At 39.5% G+C, this 20,758-nt stretch overlaps 1 protein-coding gene across 3 annotated transcripts in view; it reads left to right on the forward strand.

Annotated features, from left to right (window-relative positions):
- The window catches only part of G3BP2 (G3BP stress granule assembly factor 2), a 49,717-nt gene extending 32,489 nt beyond the window's left edge, over positions 1-17,228 (forward strand). For 2 of the 3 annotated variants that reach the window (XM_037896649.2, XM_043544527.1), the window contains exons 6-12: positions 974-1,076; positions 2,572-2,752; positions 3,735-3,833; positions 8,907-9,009; positions 12,971-13,099; positions 13,311-13,429; positions 14,178-17,228. In XM_037896649.2, the coding sequence (XP_037752577.1) occupies positions 974-1,076; positions 2,572-2,752; positions 3,735-3,833; positions 8,907-9,009; positions 12,971-13,099; positions 13,311-13,429; positions 14,178-14,450 (1,007 nt within the window). In that variant the 3' untranslated portion in view covers positions 14,451-17,228. The remainder of the gene's footprint in view (positions 1-973; positions 1,077-2,571; positions 2,753-3,734; positions 3,834-8,906; positions 9,010-12,970; positions 13,100-13,310; positions 13,430-14,177) is intronic. The other variant, XM_037896650.2, reaches the window with a different exon arrangement.
- Positions 17,229-20,758: the final 3,530 nt, after the last annotated feature.

The following is a 20,758-nucleotide window of genomic DNA, read 5'->3' on the forward strand; positions in this document are numbered from 1 at the left end:
TCCTTGGCTGCCAGGTCTAGGGTCAAGTTGAAGGCTGCGTCATAGTGGACAAAGACACCCAAGAAACCCAGCCAGTCTGGAGATCTGTTGGGTGTGAAGCCATCTGCTTCCTCTCTTGTATTGAGAAAGGTGTAGAAAAAACTATTTTCCCCTCTTGCTTCTGCAGTCTTGGTGGCAAAATATTACCTAGGAGTGCCAGTGAAATCCAAATACCTAGGGCTTGCCTGAAAATAAAGTTGTGGTTTTAAAATGAGGTTTATCTGATATTTGAGCTAAATTGCTGTAAAAGGGGGCATAGACCTCTTTTAATTTTTATTTAAATCAGACTTGTTCTGGTTTAGGTTTAAGTCCATTAAGGTCAGGCTTAAGCTCAACTGAAATCAGCCACCTCTTAAATCAAAATAAAAATGTGCACTCAGGGCTTTGCACCAGTCTAACCAACCTGGAAATCAGTGCAAGTTTGTGTGTAGACAAATCCTGGTTCATGCTACTTACAAAATGTTCCCAAAGGATAAGGTGGTTTGGAAAGCCCATCTCGACCAGTCGTTCTTTTTTTCTGAATTAGAAGTTGTTTGTTTTTCTTGGTACTGTTACTTGCAGGTAAATTGTTTAATCTCCCACATATATAAAGGTGTTTGTTGTAAAACAAAACACTTGGCCTGATATTGCAGCACTGTTGTCAACTCTTTGGAAATGTAAAGGTGAAAAGCATCCCTGGAGAGCTTAAGTGTCCTGCCCTTTTCTGTGTTAAATGTCTTGCTTACAGTGGTGAAGCACGACTTTTAGCTCCCTTATTACACATCTTGGTTTTGTGTTCGTGTCCATTGTTTTGTGCCAGGAAACTGATTTTCACCAAGGAAATTATATCGACTTGTTGAATCTATACTCTCTCCAGCGAGCAGAATTGAATGTGCTCTAAAAAGTGCTTGACATTTCCTTGAACATTGATCACAAGTCTTGTTTTGTCTGTCAGAATCGGAAGAAGAGGTTGAAGAGGAGCAGGAAGAAAGGCAGCCATCCCCTGAGCAAGTGCAAGAGAATACAAGCAGTACATACTATGAAAGCCACCCTGTAACGTAAGAAGTCCATGCTGAACAGTAGAAAACAATCGCTTTGGCTGCTTAGTCCTAAATACAGTTAATTCCCTAAAATATCTGTTTCACCAAACTAATGCACATATGGCCCTAATATGCCAGAAACTGTGTGTGCTGAACTTTGTTTAGATGAAATATGTATGTTTGTGGGATATTGTAACTCATTATTTTTAATCTTATCTCTGGTCTGTAAGTGTGAAGTGACAAATGTGAACATAAATAGAGATTAAATTCCCAATCAGTATGTGTTGACACCTTAAGCCATTCCCTTAGTTGTAATCCACCCTTTTATTACACAAATATCTACTATGTATTACGGTAGCACGGGAGGCCTGGCCCGCTGAAATCAGTGCCCCATTGTACAGATATACAGTAAGTGTGTGCTTTTCCTAACCATTTTAAAATCTAAATAAGACAGAGAAAAGGTGGGAGAAGAGAAGCATTATTCCTGCTTTATAAATGAGGCAGGCAGGCACAAGGATTGAGCACAAGATTTTCAGATTTAGGCACCAAAATATCTGGCTGGTTTCTCAGAAGAGCTCAGGTGCTGGATGCTGTGCTCTTTTGAAAAATCTCCCTAAGTGTGTCATTGAGGGCTGGGCATTTATGAAAATGCCTTTATTTGCTTGCCTAAGTGGCAGGAATCTCTCTTCTGGAAATCTGGCTGTAAGTGACTGGCCCAAGGTTATGTAGGGAAACATGACACTGCTGAGAATTGAACTCGGATCCTAGTCTACTGCCTTACCCCCAAGACTATTTTAAATGTTTCTTTAGACGAAATTAGGCCCTTAGTGCCACCTTTGCAAATGTTTCTGTCTTCATGGGGGCTTGCACAGGTGTAACTGGCTGGAATTTAGCAAACAATTCTGTTCCTGTTCAATAAGGAAACTTCACTTTCTCAACTGTTGGCTCTTACAGAGCTAATGGGAGTGGAAAACAGTAAATTTATTTGAGGACTTCTCTTTTACACTGAGCAGAAAAATAAGATGCTGGTTTTTTGTCTCTAGAATGGAATTATGCTTAAGGTTTTCGTTTGGTAACTAGCTTTTTTTTCAACACACTCTCAAATGAGATGGGAACTATACATTTGCATGTGTACAGTCAACACAGGCACTATTCACAGCCCTAGTTTGCTGGTTCTCATCTTGTCAGAAATGCCTCTTGCCATTTTTAAGTGGCAGTTCTCCAGCTTTTCAAGTCCATTCCCTGAAAGTGATACATGCATAATGTGGGCTTGATAATATTCACATTATAGCTAATGGTAAAATTCACCTTGATTTTAATAGAACTACAATGTGGGTTTGTGTGCAACTAAAGGTAGGGGCAAAAATAGTCTCTGCCTATACTGTCCATGTACAGGATGTCACGGTAGGAAGCTGAAAGCCTATTTGGAAAAAAAAAATCCACATTGCATGTTAGCAAAGCTTTATCGTAAGAGCCTTGTACTTTACATTGAACAAAATGCCTCTAATTCTAGTAATGGAATGGAGGAGCCTTTGGAAGAATCGTCTCATGAGCCTGAGCCAGAGTTGGAATCTGAAACAAAAACAGAGGAGCTGAAATCTGAAGTAGAAGAAAAGAATCTTGAAGAGCTAGAAGAAAAATCTCCATCCCCACCTCCTGTAGAACTTGTTTCTCTACCACAAGAACCTCCAAAGGTTAGTTAAAGTTTAACTTTGTAGACATGGATGAAGACGATAATCCAAAACAGTGACTGCTCAGTGTTATGCTGAATGCGAACTGCTTTCTCGTGTGCCAGATGGATAGATTTTTTTTTTTTTCAGTGTCCTGCTCTCTGAACCACAACACTAAAAAAAGTTCACTTATCAAAAAGATTTTTAAAAGATTAATGTGAACAGCTGTACAAATGATCTGTTTAAATGTAGTGCTCTGCTTGTGAAGTGTGTGTGTGGGTGGCTATGAGCTTAAACCTTTTTAAATGTAGAGTTAGATGTAAAACAGCTAAATGAATTTAAGTGGGAGTCGCTGCCCTTCTTTTAAATTAAAGGAGTTACCTCTTCACCTGCAGGATGACTAGCAGCGTAGCTGTAAAAATGAATCTGAGGGTTTTAGCTGTCTCCCTCTAGGCGGGATGCCGTATTTCCAAAAACCATGCGCCGTCTGGTATGGTTAGACCCACTTAGTTTGAAAGGATATGGGGGAAGGAAACAGGAACCAGGTAGAGGTCATTTACTTCAGCATGGGTCTTCAGCACTGTCGGTCCTGGTCTCTTTTCCTGTTTAGCATTAACTTCTGACTTCCACTTCTCCTTTCTTTCTTTCTCCAGAAGACAAATTTAGGACCAAAAACTTACCCTGTAGCCATTACGGTTTTGTCTATCAACTGTTGTCTTTTGGAAAGCGGTGGTTTGGGGGCATTCAGAGAACGGGGGTTCAGTTAGGTAGTGTACCTGAGTACAAGCACGTGCTCTGCACTGTTAGAGAGATTGGACAGTTAAAACTGCAAACCCTTCAATATCTGTCTCTTACTGGCATTGTTTGTTTATATTTGTAATCCTGGTACAATGATTACTGACAGCTTAGATTTGACTCAAAAATATATTTTCAGCAGACTAGTTTCCCTCTAAGAATGTCAGTGGTTTGCCATGATTAGTAGCCTAGGTTTGTTGCATTTCTGCAGGCTTTCTCTTGGGCTTCAGTGACCAGTAAAAACCTGCCTCCTAGTGGTACTGTTTCTTCCTCTGGAATTCCACCCCATGTTAAAGCACCAGTCTCACAGGTAATCAATCTGTGAACTCCTTGGATTGTCTCGTTACCTCTGCAACTACTTTAGTCTTTAAACTAACAGATCAAATTGTAATGACGTAAATTGCACAAGTTCTGTCTTAAATGTTAATGCACTTACCTTAATGTCGCAATTAAAAAGTAATTAAAAGGCACATTCACTTAACAGGTGAGAGTTCTGGGTGGTGGCGAGAGATTTAAGTCTGTTCACATGTAATCAAGAAATGACACTTCTAAATTTTCTGACATTGTTTTGTTTATAAGGTTAAATGTAACCATAATTTTATTGTAGTATGTACGATAGGGGTCATTCATTGCCAGAACTACCAATCCAGTTACCCTGCCATTGGGAAACGAAATTGTTCCTTTTGAGAAAGGAACAGAGCCTCTCCTAGTGAGGTGGTGATTCTCTGCAAAAAGAAATATTAAAATTCTCAATTATATATTTATATGGATTAACTGTACTGCTATGGAACCCTGTACCAACTTATGACTGTGAGAGGTGGGAGGGTTCACCTTTGCTTGCCAGCACAGTGGTCTCTTCCAATTCCCAGACTTTCTGTGACAGGGTAGTAGTGTACGTCATTCAGATACCAAAGATCAGAGGAAATACCTAGTCAGTGGGAAATTCCTAGAGAATTTAATTTCCCTGAGAATTTCTTGTCCTCCACATATCCAAAAACTTATTTAAAATAAAGGAGGCAATTTTGAAAATGTTAATGTTCTATAGTAACCTAATGAGTTACCTAAGGACACTTGTGGGAGCTCACTTCTAAACTGTAATAGGCCACAATTTTCAGTAGGACAATTCAGAAACCATTATTACAGCGCTTCCTACCACCTGTTTTCTCTCCATATTATGGTCTCAAGGAGGAAACTGGCTAGGATGGCCCTTCTGCTAGCTGCCCATGGAATGCTTTTGTGGTGCTGCCTTCTCCTTAACAGGGTTGTCATGGAAATCGGACTCGTGCTTTGTAATGACCAGGAAAACCTGGTTAGTTTTAAATTGCCTCGCACTGAGGGGAGAGTAAGCAGTCAAGACGACCACTCTTGTTTGCACAGAACAGTGAGCTTGTTCCTATACAGAACCAAAGACTGCTTCCTTGTGCCACTTCAGTTTCAGTTTAGAGAGCACTCTGAGCACTTTGATGTATTGTTTACGTATGTCAACAAAAGCCAGACCATCAAATATAGTTTCATTGTCCCCCTTCGTCTTTCACTGTATTTCCATATACAGTTTGCCAATGGCAGAAGAAAGACATGTCATATTTCGTTTCCTTTCATTGGGATTCTGTGTTCAAGTAAGTCTGCTCAGACGTTTTCAGATAGGACCAAAGCAGGTTTTTAGAGTCTCAACTCCATTATTTCTTTTGGGAAGTAGATGGAAAAATATCTCTCCAGCCTCCTTTTAAGTGCTGCTTAGAATCAGTGCTTGGAGGATTGGTGGGAACGACAATTACTTTATCTTAGGGTGTGTTTTCAAGCATTAGCATTTCCTTTTCCCGATCTTGTTTCAGGCTATCAACATCACAATTACTCTTGTGTTTATGCAAGCATAGCCCCCCATTTGGATTGTTCTTAAACCTTTTTTTACAAGCCCCACAAAATAGTGAGAGCGGGGGAAACTCTCTAGGATTCTCGTCTGCCAACTCTTAACTTTCAAGTAAAGTACCTATTATGACTCCATATCTCTTTAAAGAGGTGGCAATTAGTAAGTACCATTTTAGATTTAGACTAATTACTTTTGTGACCATTAACTACTATGGGGCTGGTCATATTCAGCCTGTAGTACCTAGGCACTTGTGTCCCTTTCCTTCTTATTTGTGTTCAGAGATAAACGCTGAATATGGGAGTAACATAGGTCATGTTTTCACTGCTAAGAGAAGATGTGGTGGTGATTTTTGTGTGGTGTGGGGGTTTTTTTTGTTTTTGTTTTTTTTTCCCCCTTCACCTCAGGGTAACTAATGCACATGAGCCATCCCCAGGTAAAAACCACACTGAAGGCATGGTACTATACCCTGTCTGTGGTTGACCGTGCCTAGTTTGCTTTGCAGTGAAACTGAACTGCCAAGCCTTCATTGTGGTTTTTACCATGGGATAGCTCCCATGCATTAGTGTGGTAAAAACACATCTCTTCTGAGCAGTGAAGACAAGACCTTAAATGTAGTCTGGCCTTCCATTTGAGTTGAAGCAGTGATTACCTACCAAGAAAAGGGCTTAAATAGTCACTAATTTGTATTTAATTTGGAATTTCGATGAGTTCAAACCAGTGCTTCTTTTGGTGACTGATAGTGTTGTTGCCTTCATGTCTCCAGAACCAAGCCTTAAAAGCTTTTCAAACTGGAATAGGACTTCTTCCACTTGAGGACATATATAACAGGATATGTAGATGAGATTTTTCTGAGTATTCTAAGGATGCAGAGTTAATCTCTTTCGAAACAGATGAGTAAATCTGAAAAACTGACTAGTTCTTCTCGGTTTAGGGATAATCTGTTGTCTGGCTCAGTGGATATCTTAAAACCACAAGGCCACGGGGAATCTTGGATCAATATTAGAAGTCTAGGCCTCCGTGTGGCTTCATTTTTCCTGTGGCCTATTGGTGAGAATCAAAGTGAGTGATTTCAGAGAAGTCAACATGGAGACAATGTTGTAGCAAGCTGAGATTCTTATCTGTATCCCATCTAAATTATCTCCCTTTTGCGGTAACTGTGTGGCAGGCATCTCATCATCTGGGAAGGACCTTAAACCTCAAGGGATAGAAGTCTTCCAAAGCAGATCCATTCAGTTTTCCATATATATGGTCCAATTTGAGGAATGTCTGTCTTTGACCCATGAAATGTTAACATTTGAGGGCAAATAAGTCTTGTGGGCTTGCTTCTTGTGCTCTTTTTGCTTCTGGGATTCAAGCAAGATGACTATCACAATAGCAGAAGAAGGTCCTGTTTAGTCCTCATTTCTTCTCTTGTGGATTCTGGGAGAATGGAGGCATTTCATCTTTTTTGAGTCGATGCCCAAAGGCTCAAACAACTGCAGGCTTATGAGTATGCTGCATGGGCGTTACCAGAAACAAATTATTTGCTAATCATTTTACAGTTCCAAGGAGAGAGGGATGTATCCCCTCTCTCTCCGGCACGCTGTAGAAATATTTTTCTGTGGCTTCCAGTGTAGTTCATACTCTTTCCAGGAAACCGAGGACTGAGGGAGATTGGTGGATAGAACAAGCAGTTCTCAGTTCCAAGGGCGCCTCTATCCCCTCTCATAATTTGGTAGGATGCTAGTTTGCAGGAGCACATGCCCTCTCCAATGTTGCCCTGCGAGCTTGGACTCTTTAATTTTGAGGTGTGTGCAAAATTGAGGCAGTTGGTATGTCTTGCGCTGAAGAAGGCAGATAGTTTGGTATTGCTGGCCTACTTCTCATAAACCACACACTGGTGTCTAATAAGGCTGGAACCTCTATTTCTTTGGACAGACACACTCTACTTATTGTGTTAAGTAGGCATCTGAGGTGAATGATTGAGCAGATAGACTGTTTCTCTTGAGACCCTCCCCCCCCACCCCCCCCAAAAAAAAAAAAAAAAAAAGAATGAAATCAAGTAACTTTGAGGGCAAGGTAGCTTGCTGTTCAGGAAAGAAAAATCTGCGATTGCCTTTCTAGCTGCCATGTAGTGCTATGAGCTGCTTTTATTTCTATAACTTTTTACGCATTAAAACTTCAGGACAATAAAATATCACGGTGGCGCTGTTGTGGCCCAGGAGGTGCTGCTGCAGAAGTAGATGCCAGTGCTACACTCAGACAAGGTTTTATTTATTTTTTCTAATTCTCATAATTAAAATGCTCAGTCTAAAAATATTGGAGAGGAAGTGCCTGGTAGGGTGCCACTTGAGTGGTAGGCAGGGTGAGACATTAGTCTTCAGTGTAATATTTGGGCACCTAATAGATAATCTTTCCCAGAAAATCTTCTCTGAGCACAAATATTGGGGTTAAGTCACTAGTGTCCGTAGTTTGTTTCCAAAGGAAAAGTGGTTGGAATCTCTCCTTACTGTCACTTGCTTTTGAACTGTTGAATCCATATGAGCATGCGATGGTGCCTGTGACCATTCCTTCAGTGAAACACCCCTTTTGGATTTTAGTTCTGCAAGCTTATCTCTGAAACCCTGGTGATAGGAATGTGGTCTTTGTGGCGGTAGCATTTGTTTGGCTAGTACAAGTGAACTGAATGCTTGTAGCGGATAGCAGCAATTTCTGTAACTAAGAGTCAATTTTCAGTCACCTAACTTCCTTGTTCTGTAGCTTCCTACCCCTTTTTGAAGGCAGTTTTTGTATGCAGAAGCTTGTGTTTAATGGCTCAAGGTGTGAGGTTTTTATGAATAGTGGGACAGTTTTTTTGTTTGTGCTCCCTCGTGCACAGGCTTGGCATAGAGAAAGAAAAGGAAGATGTCTAACTTCTGCACTGTAGGACTATTTATTTAAGGTAGTTTCTCTTTGATCTCCTTATGGGAGAAGACTGTATTTAGAGATTTGTGAACTTGCTTTCTTTTCCTGTAGTTGTGTATTCTGGAAGAAGAATCCTCCAGGCAGACAGTAACTGTAATTCTGTTTCTTCCATACGTATTAATCTAGGGCTAGTCTGTGCAGTCCAAGCGTGGCACGGGAAATGCTGCAGAAATTCTGTTTTTAGTTTGATTTCTGCATATTTCTTTGTACCGGTTTTAGGCACCTGCTCTTACATAAAATTATGGAGCTACTTGGGTCTCAATTCTGTGCCTGGTCAGTTGTAGACAATTCCCTCTAGCCATGCCTTTGGGCAAAATAAGATTAGCAAGAGAGCTCTTAGTCCTGATTCTGAGAGGTTTGTGTTCTCTACCTGCTGGCAGAGAAAGGCAAGCCCTGCAGTCCTGGATTGGTACAGAGGAACTTGTAGAAAACTTTCCTGTATTCCTAAACACTCTTCCCGTGGACCTGTATCTTCCAGAATTGTTGCTATGCATGCAAGTGATCTGTAGACTGCTTTTATTTCAGCTTTTCTGTGGTATCTGGTGTTTAGCAGTGTGCGTTCTCTTGTTTCAGCCAAGAGTTGAAACTAAACCTGAAGCTCAGTCTCAGCCACCCCGTGTGCGTGAACAGCGTCCAAGGGAGCGACCGGGTTTTCCACCCAGGGGACCAAGACCAGGTAACCGTGTGTGAAGATGAGAACCAATGTATCTGTTGTCTTTGGATTCGAAAGGGTCACTTCCTGTGATTGCAAAAAGAAAAGGAGGACTTGTGGCACCTTAGAGACTAACCAATTTATTTGAGCATAAGCTGTAGCTCACGAAAGCTTATGCTCAAATAAATTGGTTAGTCTCCAAGGTGCCACAAGTACTCCTTATCTTTTTGCAAATACAGACTAACACGGCTGTTACTCTGATTCCTGTGATTGGTTGGTACAGGAAATCCTATACCAAACAGACCTTTGATCTGTCTTGTTTGATGTCCCACTTCTAGTGTTGGCTTGTACCTGACCTTTAGGAAAGTGAAAATCCTTCGTTCCTCCATCCCTAGTTGCACTGAATAAATGCTTTCCTGAGCTCTGTTTCGTCCTGAGTTGCTCTGACGCATGAGGATCATCCCTCTAACTGCAAATCTTCCTTTTATCTAATCCTTTTTTAACATTCCTGAGTTATTTGCTCGTATCGTGCAGCAAGGAGCTTCCTCAGATCGCTTAATGTGGTTTAAAACTATGTTCTCTTGAGGCTAAAAGTTGATGGTTTCTTAATTTTGAATGTCCTCTAACTCATGTTGAACAGACCAAATGGGAGGACTTAAATGCCTTCCATTATATCTTACAATGTGCTTCTCCTTTCTGAACAAAATCTTTTTGATCATGCATTATGTCATGTGCCAAATGCCATGCCATTCATTCTATTGTAGCTTTTCTCAGGGCATAGTATAGTCTTTGAGATGGTGTTAAGTCTCAAATACTGCTCAGTTTTTGCTGCCTCATTTACACCTGTCAATTTATAACAAGCAGTCCGACTAATACATCCCGGTCAACTCTTGATCAGCACTGTTCATTAAGTACCCATTTGAGCTGTGCACAACATCTAAATCTGTTCATGGGGATACACCTCAAAAGGTGTGTCCAGTTGATCTAGTGTACGTTAACTTGCAATTGTGAACGGTGCAGTAGTGTACAGTGGGTGAGTGACTCTATAGGATTTCACCTCTGAGTATTAAAATTCAAGTTCTGGCAAAGATCAAGAGAAATTATTTGACCTGTTAAGAGAATCTCTGTGCAACTTCGAACAATAAATTATCTCTGATCAAAGGCCTGAATTACACATTGCAGATGAGTTGAGGGGTTTTATACAAGAGATTTTGCACGTTTTTAAATGTTGGGTGGAATTTTGAAACTTTAAGTGCTAGCATAGACCAGGCAACGGTTTTCAAAAGTGGCTTAAACGGGTGCAATTCAGATTTAGTGGAAGCAAGCCTTCCTGAAACAGATCTATATTCGCATTTACTCAGCTGTTGACATTGGGGCAACTGCACCAGATGAATGTACATACCAAACTTTCTAATCTACACCAGTGTTAGAAGTACTTTCTATTTGTGACTGTTGTCTGTGTGATTATTCCCTTGCTTCCAACAGCACTAAAACTAAATGTGCTTAAGGTGGCTAGAAAATATTCTAACGCCTGTTAGAAATCAGATTTCCTTTTTTAAAGACTTGATCTGTACCAAGGGCTGAAAAACCAAAACTTCATTGAGGTTTTAAGTCTAGGCAAAATAGAGTTGTTAAGTTGTGCATATCGGCTATCCCATGACTTAGCTGCAACTAAATCTTAGTATGGGTCTTGTTTATATCTGGCTTAATGTTCTGACTTCTCATCTTGCTATTTGAGTAATTGTAAAAGTTGGAATTTTGGGAACTAAACGTCTCAGGCTACTGGGATAGATGAAAGTTCCCATCTGTCAATACTTTGCCTTCAGCCCAACCTTGACACTGACTGGTAGTTGCTATCGTATAACTGATTGCAGTGGCATATTAATTATTTTGGATATATGCAATTAGCTGGTCTCAAGTTCTAGTAGGTATATATCCATGTCACAACCACTTTGGTTGGTAAATGTATTGACAGGCTCTCGAGAGACCAGGGATTTAAAAAGCACGGCACATACCTATCTTATTTACAGATGGATAGACATAGGGGTTGAAATGCAATAGTACAAAAGCTTGTTCTGTTAGCTGCCTGTCTGAAGAAAAATAAGATATCAAAATTCAGGGGGATTGATCCAGTACATTTAAAACTCAGTTAAGATACCTAATACATAACCACTGTTTAGGGTCTATAGGAACTATCCTGTGCTGTTTAACTTTTGCTGCCAGAGCTAACAAACACAAATTCCACATGCTAATGGCAGCTGGTGCAACAAGAAAGTAAAAGCAGTGTTACCTGCAAGCTGCAATAAAAATGTGAACTATTGCAAATTGGAAAAAGACAAAGCTAGCAGAGAGACTTCATTTTCAAGCATCCTAAAGGCTATTGTATGCAACAGGGAAAATAAACTTGAACAATCTTACCAGAAGAGTGCCGTGAACTGAATCAAACACTACAGTGCTAACAGCTGAGAAGTTGCTTAAATACAAAGTAAAGTTTGTCCTCTGAACTCCCCTTGTATACAAAATGCTCTGAGAACCATCTGATCTGTAATGAAAAATCCTACAACAGTCCAGCAAACTTCTGTAAATCAAATCACGGAGGGGGAATTTTTGACTTATGCCATAAATTGTTGAAAAATGGGAAGGGATGATCGTCTTGATATTGTATCCTGTCAGAAGATCTAGATCCAGACAATGGCCTAGTAATATGATACAGGCTAAGATTTTATATCTCTCATTAGTTAAATCTTATATTGCATTCATGGAGATAAGAAGTTCATTCAGATCTTTACAGTACAATGGGAATGCCTTCACTGTTGGTCCTATCTTTTCAATAGGTCAATAGATAAATAACATCAGTGAGCTTTTATATGGGGGTATGGGTTATGTCTGTTTAATGCAGTCTGACCACCATAAATTAATACATATATTCTAGCTGGGCTGAAGTGGAGTAACTGGCTGTCTTTCCACCACTAGTAGATAACAAAACATTTAACTTTCAAAGCTGTACTCGTCCTTTGAACAGTCATGATGAAAGAGGAGGGCTAGAAGAAATGGTTGAAAATATACAGGAAATGCTAGCTTTTCAGTTCATTTGAAAGGTTACTAGAAATGTCTTAAATGGCTAAGATGGTAACTTTGAGACCCTGGAAAATAATAGACAATAACCTATCGTGAACTTTAAGCTTTCCTTACGCTTTTTAAGAAACTCCCATGGGTGTTCAGAGTGGGCTGTTGCTTAATATCTTTTTCTGTGTACTGTTTCCAGTTTTTGGGCAGGAGTGAACAGTTCTTAAGTTAACTTACATTTCCAAAGGTACAATGAGATGCACATTCACCTTAAAAACTGGTGGTGAACAGTGTTGACCCCTGCTCCGAGTGTTACGAAGACAGAGTAGTTGTAGTCATGAAGTATGCTTGCTTTTTAACAGGTTTTATTTTGAGGATGTATGAAACCACTTGGATCTCAGCTCCCAGTGGATAGATGTTTCAGTTTTGGTGGTATGGACAAAGGAGGTAACTGATGGTAATGTTAGCAGAGTCTCCCACTGAGCATGTAGATAGACTTACTTTCTGACACTTGGAGTTGTTCAGGATTGAGATTCACTGATGGGGAAGCTTGCATGGCTGCTGCCAGTGCTCTACAGTCTTCAAATTAGTCTCTGCAGCGGTCAGTTCAGCACTTTCCATGAAGATTAAAAGCACATGAGAAAAATTAAGTGTATTCAGTGGACATGTTTCTCTTGGGAAGCACATAGCTGAGTGATATGGCTTTTGTATGTGAAGGAAACAAGAAGCTTTTGATATCCCAATTGGGCAGAATTAAGCTTTTAAGGGCACTAAATATGCATGCCTTCCCCAGCAGAAAATAGGGTGAGAATAGCTCAAGTGAATGAACTGAAAGCAGATCAGCGTGTTGCTAGATGTACTTCTTAAATTATACCATACAAATCCTAAAATTAACTGCTTTTGTTTTGAATGGACACAGGTCGAGGGGATATGGAGCAGAATGAATCTGATAATCGCCGGATAATTCGTTACCCAGACAGCCATCAGCTCTTTGTTGGCAACTTGCCACATGATATTGATGAAAATGAACTGAAAGAATTCTTTATGAGTAAGTGATGGGCTTTTAAATAGTTTGAAATTCATCTACTGGGTCTAGAGGATGGAAGTGAAGTTTCAGCCACTTAACATGATATATGTTAACGTTTTAAAAGCAAAGGAACAAACTTTAACATTACAAGAGGCTTTTGAGAATAACTAAACCAAATGGGCTTATTGCAGGGCCTTATTGCATAATTTGTTTTTGTAATGTGCTTTCACAGGCTTTGGAAACGTGGTGGAACTTCGCATCAATACCAAAGGAGTTGGAGGAAAACTACCAAACTTTGGCTTTGTGGTATTTGATGACTCTGAGCCAGTTCAGAGAATCTTAGTTGCGAAAGTAAGTTTGGCCATGTAGCTTTTGCATATTTGTCATAGTGAGGGAAATAATGCTACTAAAGTATGAATGATGCAATGTCCGTGGTTCTTACTGCTCTTCACCAGAGTTCAGAGTTCCCCTCTGATCACTGATGGAGGTCATGGAACATTTATATTTTGTTTGTAGCCTGTTCTGGTTCCCACTTCAATTCTGTTCTTTTGAAGTTGCTGTCTCCTGATGGATGCTTGTAAGTTTTTAAAAACTGAGTTCCAAAGTTTTGAACAGCACTACTTTCATCACTAAATCATAGGTCTAGGGCTTCTCAATGGAGCAAGCTAAACTTGAACTGAAGTGCTGGGTTTGGGGGGAAAAGGAAATTACAGAATTTCCAGGGTCAGTATATCTCGGCTTCCTTTATGGATGGCAGGTTTTCAGTCCTAATAGTTTGAGAACTGAAAGTAAAATTGCTACTCTTGCAAGCTAGCAGTGGTTTTGTGGCACTGACCATAGCAAGTCCCAGACCTTTTTAATTCCTTGCCTAATCGAAGTATTTTACTAATTTATTGCAGTGTTCTACGGTCTCGACAGATATGTAGAGTTAGAAGTTGCAAGTCACAAACTGCTAGTGAAATTTGGCATTAAGCTGTATGCAACTGCGCTGCTAATGACAGAGTAGCATGCAGGGATTACTGTTTCCATGTGTTTTATATTGCTGGGACGTTATGAAACGGTGACTAACTTCGCCTTGTAAACATTTTCCCCTTCTAAGCCCATTATGTTTCGAGGAGAGGTGCGCTTGAATGTAGAAGAGAAAAAAACAAGAGCTGCCCGTGAAAGAGAGACCCGAGGCGGTGGTGATGATCGTAGGGATATTCGGCGCAATGATAGAGGGCCCGGGGGTCCCCGTGGAATAGTGGGTGGTGGAATGATGCGGGACCGTGATGGAAGAGGACCTCCTCCCCGGGGTGGCATGGCACAGAAACTTGGCTCTGGAAGAGGAACCGGGCAAATGGAAGGCCGTTTCACAGGACAACGTCGTTGAAATCCTCCACTGTTGGCAGACAGTCTTGGCAGTGGTACATTATTCGTCGTGTTTGCATTCTTGTTAATTTTTTTGGCTTTGGAATGTGACACAGCCTTTTTGATCATTTCTTTGATGTGAAAAGCATCCTTTGGTTACCAGTTAAATTGAGGTGGACATGCTTTCCCAAATTTCACAACAGGAGTCACACTGTTAATTTATAAATTTAGACTTGGAGAATTAAGGACAGAGAAATGACCATAAAACTATCTGCAACAAAAGTGGACTAAAGGACATGCCCAATCGAATTCAGGTCCTTTCAGTCAAAAACCCTCTGCTGCACATTTTGTGTAAGTGTTACTGTTTCTGCTTATTACTGTTGGAAACGCAGTTAGTGCAATCTGTGCAATTGGAGAAGCTTGCCTTTTTTTCTTTTAGAACACTTGGCTCAAAACAAACTAACTTGTGTTTATGCACTCATCAAAATGCACTAATGGGTACTCTAAACTCATTTACATTGACATCTACAAGAGGCATCAGGAAAAAAATCCTTCATCTTTTTTCAGACAGAATAGCTTTTGAAACGATGCGGGCATCTGATCTGCTTGCTGTGACCAACATGTACACACACAAACCTTAACAAGACTACAAGTATATTCCAGAAGGAAACCATTTAGTGGTAAACTAAACATAATCCAGAACTTCAAAGTTATGGTCCTGAGTACAAAACAAGTTTGATAGCTCATATCTAAGATTTTTCTATCTGCCCCTCTTCAATACAGGGATGGCTGGCTGCTCAACACACTCCTCCTCCCCTTTTCCCCTTCTTTAAGCGTTGTACAGTGAATTGTCTTTACTGTATTTGAGTTCTCTAGTAATGTAATAAGCATGATGGTGCCTTCTATTAATACATCATTCCAGTCTTGCTGGTGATTTTGTACAGTATAGTGTATGAATTGCAGTGCTGCAAAGCCGAACAGCTGCAAAATGTTTAAAAGAAATCATTGAAAAGTTGTATAAAAAATTGCAGTATCTTTAAATCAGTAAGTTACTAGAATATCACTCACCTCGCTCTTCAATTAACAACTTTGGCTTTTTATGGAGGAGGGGAAGGGAGGGAGAAGGCAACTGAGTAGTCTCCGGATTGTCTTTTCTCTATCAAATGTAGAATTTTTATGGATATGAAGGTGAAATTTCAGTTACATTTCAAAAGTCAGCTAAGAACTTGGTACGCTTTGCCAACTTCTAAAGTATGCTCATCTGTAGATTGAGGGTAAGCTTGTTAAATGACGATACTGCAATTTTCAGAGAACAGATCAGCAGCTCTAAGTATTTGCATTTTCCAGTTTTTTGAACTTACTCATTTTGCACAAATCTTTGAACTGATGTCGACACCCATCAGGCTCTGAACTTGAGGGTAGGGGGAGACATCCTTTTATGTATTTTTACTTATAGATTCTTTAAATCTGTGAGAGGTTTGCTATTTCCGGATTACTGTCTGCCTAGATGCACGTTCCAGTAAACTGCAAATGTAGCAAACGATACTGTCTAACTCAGTGCTGGAGAGTTCAGCAAGCACCAAGCTCTGATGCTTCAGGAGGGAGGGGGGAGAGTGTGACCACTTAAAAGCTGCTTCTAAGCATGGAAGACCTCATCACATTGCAACTAGTAGCAAATATGGCATAGTAGCAGTTTGTTTCGGGATTGTGCAACTGTTTATGGTTTTCAAATAAGCTGGAAGACGTTGCACATGTTTGTTTCTGATGTATTAGGCAAAGCAAGATTGCATCTGACTGTTTTTCCCCCAAAACTTGAGGTCTTCCATGTTTGATGGTAAGTCTTGCACTATTTCCATACATTTTCTGGGACATATTGCTCAGTTTCCATTTTTATATTTTAGTTTGTTACTCTTGCATTTTCAGATGTTACCTGGAAACATAGTACTTGAACTCCTCACCACAAAACATAACTTGACTTAAGTTTGAAGCTTTTAGTCAAACTGCTGTCTTCAGTAAACGGTTTACCACCAGTGTTTGTGTAGCTTTTTTTAAAATTTTCGTGCTATATCGCCCTGCCATCTTCTAAATCGTTATGGCAAATGGCACGGGGAAAAGTCACAAAAGTGTAACTGACATTTAGAAGAGCTACTGAGCCATTCAGTTTCTGGCTTGCTTCTTGTTTAAATGCCATGAAATAAAGATAATGGAACATCATACCCAGAAGTTTACATGGTGATTGTTCACCTACTGTACTGTGGACTCTTAATGTTCTTGTCCCTCTTTCAGTAAATGTACCTCTTAAAGCAAAGTAACGGATTCATTGACCATTACTGTTAGTTGCTGATTTGTGGATGGTGGTAGTATTCTATCATTACAATCCTATTTCAACAAACTTGGCTTGCCGTCTTGGCTTTAGTAGGTATAAAAGACAGTGGATTACCATCTTTATTGCTGTAATGTGTTAAGCATTATATGCTAGTAGAATCTAGTTAATTGTTGCAGGTGGAAAGTATTTTTACTTTTAAGTTTCCATTCTTGAATGTGTTTTGACTAAACATACCAATAAACTACTGATGTCTGCAGCATTTATCACTGTCCCTAATTCTCTCTTGAATGTAGGTCTCTTCTGGTGTAGCATTATTTCAGACCTTACTATGTAAAAGCCAATTTAAAAAAAATGCATTCCTCAAAGTGATATAGGATCAAAAGCTACTCCCCTTACTTGCATGTTATATGCTTCAGTAGAAACTACTCACCTAAGTAAAGCAATTTTTATATAAAGCATATATATATATATATATATATAAAAAATAAATAAATCCTACACTGATGGAGTTTTTGGAGCAACACCAAGCAGCTATTGGGGTTATGTTTGACCAGTCAGGACAAGCTGGTGTTCACAGACAAGAAAATCAGCCCTGCGTTTGCAATGAATAATTCTAGCATTTACCCATTTTTTGTTTGTCACATAATTAAATGTCAAGAACAAATTTCCTAGGCGTCCTTTGTTGCACAGGTGTAGCAAAAAATTGTTGCATTATTTACAAGTTTGTCCATCTGATGCTATCGCTACTTTAATCTTGCAATATTTATTCTGTTTAACAATATTTTTAAACCATTGTTGTCAAATGTGTTCAGCTGTTTCCTGCTGCCAAAGGTGATTAAAGGGTGGATGGTGGAGTATTACCTGGCATTTGTTTAACTCCTGACATCTGAACTAAAATCTCTCTCCAGGTATTACACAATTCAGTCTCTCAATGTCCCTGTATAATAAGTCAACACTTCGGTATTTGAGTAACTTTAGACTTCTTCCCAACCGGTAAATGTAGCACAAATCAGGATGAGGATTGTGATCACTAAATAGTACTCAGTGACAACAGAAAAAATGTACTTTTGAGTATAATTATGTCCTTACCCAAGGTATGGAAAAGGCAGATGTTTAAAAAACACTTAAATAAAACTTTCAAGTGGACTAGACTTTCTTGGTCCTGGCTGCTGCACTATCACTTATTTTATATTTTATAGTGAGGTCGGGCACTTCATTTTCACATGGCATGATCCTTCCTTTTCTGGCCTCATTCAAATTGCCAGATACTGGCCGTGCCTGTGTTAATGTCAGCTTTTCTTTTTGGGAAATAATTGTCCATATAAAGTATTGGTGTGTTTTTAAAAAAAAAAAAAAAAAAAAAAAAAGCTCTTAATGCTAGTAGTCAAACAACATATTTATCATGGGAGTTGCATATATAAAATTCTCACTTCGATTGTGCTACTGGTAACAACTGTGTATGCTGGGGTTAAATGTTCAGAGTGTAATGTCTTGACTATAACTCTTTTCATAGCAGGAATATCTGAGATCCAATCAGAAAAGCCCTTTTACATTTAGTTGCTAGATAAGTTCATGGAGGATAGGTCCATCAATGGCTATTAGCCAGGATGGGCAGGGATGGTGTCTCTAGCCTCTGTTTGCCAGAATCTGGGAATGGGTGACAGGGGATGGAGCACTTGATGATTACCTGTTCTGTTCATTCCCTCTGAGGCACATGGCATTGGCGGGGCACATGGCATACTGTCTGACCCAGTATGGCTGTTCTTACTTTCTTAATTCAGTTATTGGCTACAGTAAAATTATTTAAAGGGATCCTCACGAGCTCAAAATCTGTGACCAATCTTAAATACTATTCGAACAGATAAACCTTGAGCTTCCTGCATTTTTATTTTATTTTAAAAAGGACAATCCTGCCACCTGAAGTCTTAAAACAAAAAAAACAACTTGAAATTTCTTGCTGGATGTTAAAATTCGGGAGGCTTTTGTATACAGGCTTCTGATTCATTAGAGATGGTGAGAGGCAGAAGAAGCAGATATTTGCTAAACGTGAAGGACTGAGAATAGCTATTGTGATTTGCAGGGCCCAATTTCCAAGATGACTTGACATACAGTAAGGTTCAAAAGGAAAAAACCCAGTGTGTCTTGCCAGAGACTTAACCTGGTAGAGCCATGTAATGTTAAAAGTCTATTTGGATATTTTTTTCTGAATTTGCCCTTTAACTTGCACAGAATAGTTCACTTCATGATGGGAAAGAGGAATGCACTTCGACTTTGTTCTTTGATTCTCCCACACAATGACCATGCACAGGGACTAGTACTTTAATAGGAAAGTTCATTTGCATTATACAGGGCTTCTCCTTTGAAGGGTTACTTAGTTACAGAGATACAATGCAAATGTTTGCTATTACATTAGAACAGGCTGCAGATAACTCTGCATGCAACATCCCACCAGTTTTTCATGAAGTTTAAACACTAAACACGTTCTTATACATTTTAACACCACCTTTGAATGATAGGAACACAAAGTGAGCCGGTCTGTCTTCCAGCTGTGAGTTTGTCCGTTCTTAGTTGACGCCTGCAGCCTTGGCCAGAGCTGGTGCTTGGCTTACCAGCAGCACAACTTCTGTTTGTGTTATCTGTGATTGTGGGTATTTTATTCTTGGCAGCCATAATAGGAAAAAGAAAAAAGTTACAGCTCCAGCATGCTTGTCTGCCATATTTGGAGTTCCACTGTTCGTGGATAGAAACACAGCCTTTCGTTAAACTGTGCCATATTTACGTAACAATGGTTCTTATATTAGTCCTGGAACATTTCACCTGCCCAGTAGTAAAGTTGATATGAAACTACCCTTATTAAAACGCATTCCAGGATAATCAGCCCTCAGGAATAGGATAAACCCATGGCTAGTTATTTATGGCTCTCCTATTCGTTGTTCTTCATGCTCAAACGCCACAGTAGACACAGTTTGAGTATCACCTTACCCCTTCACTGACTTAAGAGGTAAAATATCTTGTCTTTGCTATTAGGATGTCTAAACCTGTTTATGCTGGCATGTCTGCAACATTCTGAGTACTTCCAGTCCTTTAACTTGTTTGTAGTTTTACAATCCATCTTCCCCAAATGTAAGTGCCTGTAGTTAGATATTTCACTCGGGTTGTGCGGATACCTTGCCTGAATATAAACTGTTCTCTCAAACTGGTAAATTAGCTATTCTGCATGTTAAAAGGATGCAACCAAAAATAATAAAGGGGGGGATTAAAAGTTCAAAGGGCTCTTTAGCGATTTCAGTGTTTATGAGCTGAAACATCTCATAAGGTGGTCACTTTGTGGCATAAGTGTTTTTTTTTTTTAAAGAAATCTAGTGCTTACAAAGATTGTGTAGGATGTCATTTTTAAGTGACTAAGTGGGGAAAATTTGTAAACTTATTCTAGTCACTCCTTGCTTCATGCAGGGATTCTATATCTGTCTTTGAAACTAAATTGAAGTGATTGTAAAAAGTGGCTATTGAGCAGATGCCTCAACTATTTTGTAAGTATCTTCATAGTATTATGTGCCAGAACATATAATTATCATACTACTGATGTGATAAATTTAGGTTGGGGAGATAGTGCTTGGGGGCTGATCAGTACTGAAAATAAGATTTAAACTTTGGTTCTTTTTTTTTTTAATTCTCTAACATTCTAATCTTGAATATTAAATTCCTGGTACAAAACAAATGTCAATTCAATTAGCTTTGTGTCCAGAGGACTTCAGGTGCTGAGTCATATACATGAGCCATCACGCTGCATTCAAATACAATATAGGTTCAAATTCTTGTGCATTTTTAAAAAGTTGTTGACAATGCCTGCATCTCAACGTTAAATCCCGTTAACTATCAGAGCAGGGTTTTGCTCTGTTTCTCAAAGTGTAAGTTGGTGACAAAGACCAAATGCAGGAAGTCTTTCTGTTATGTAGAGTTAACTTTTCGTACATTTGGCAATATTGAAAGTGGTGTCTTCTGTG

This window comes from Chelonia mydas, chromosome 4, assembly GCF_015237465.2.
Source record: "Chelonia mydas isolate rCheMyd1 chromosome 4, rCheMyd1.pri.v2, whole genome shotgun sequence".
Taxonomy (NCBI): Eukaryota; Metazoa; Chordata; order Testudines; family Cheloniidae; genus Chelonia; species Chelonia mydas.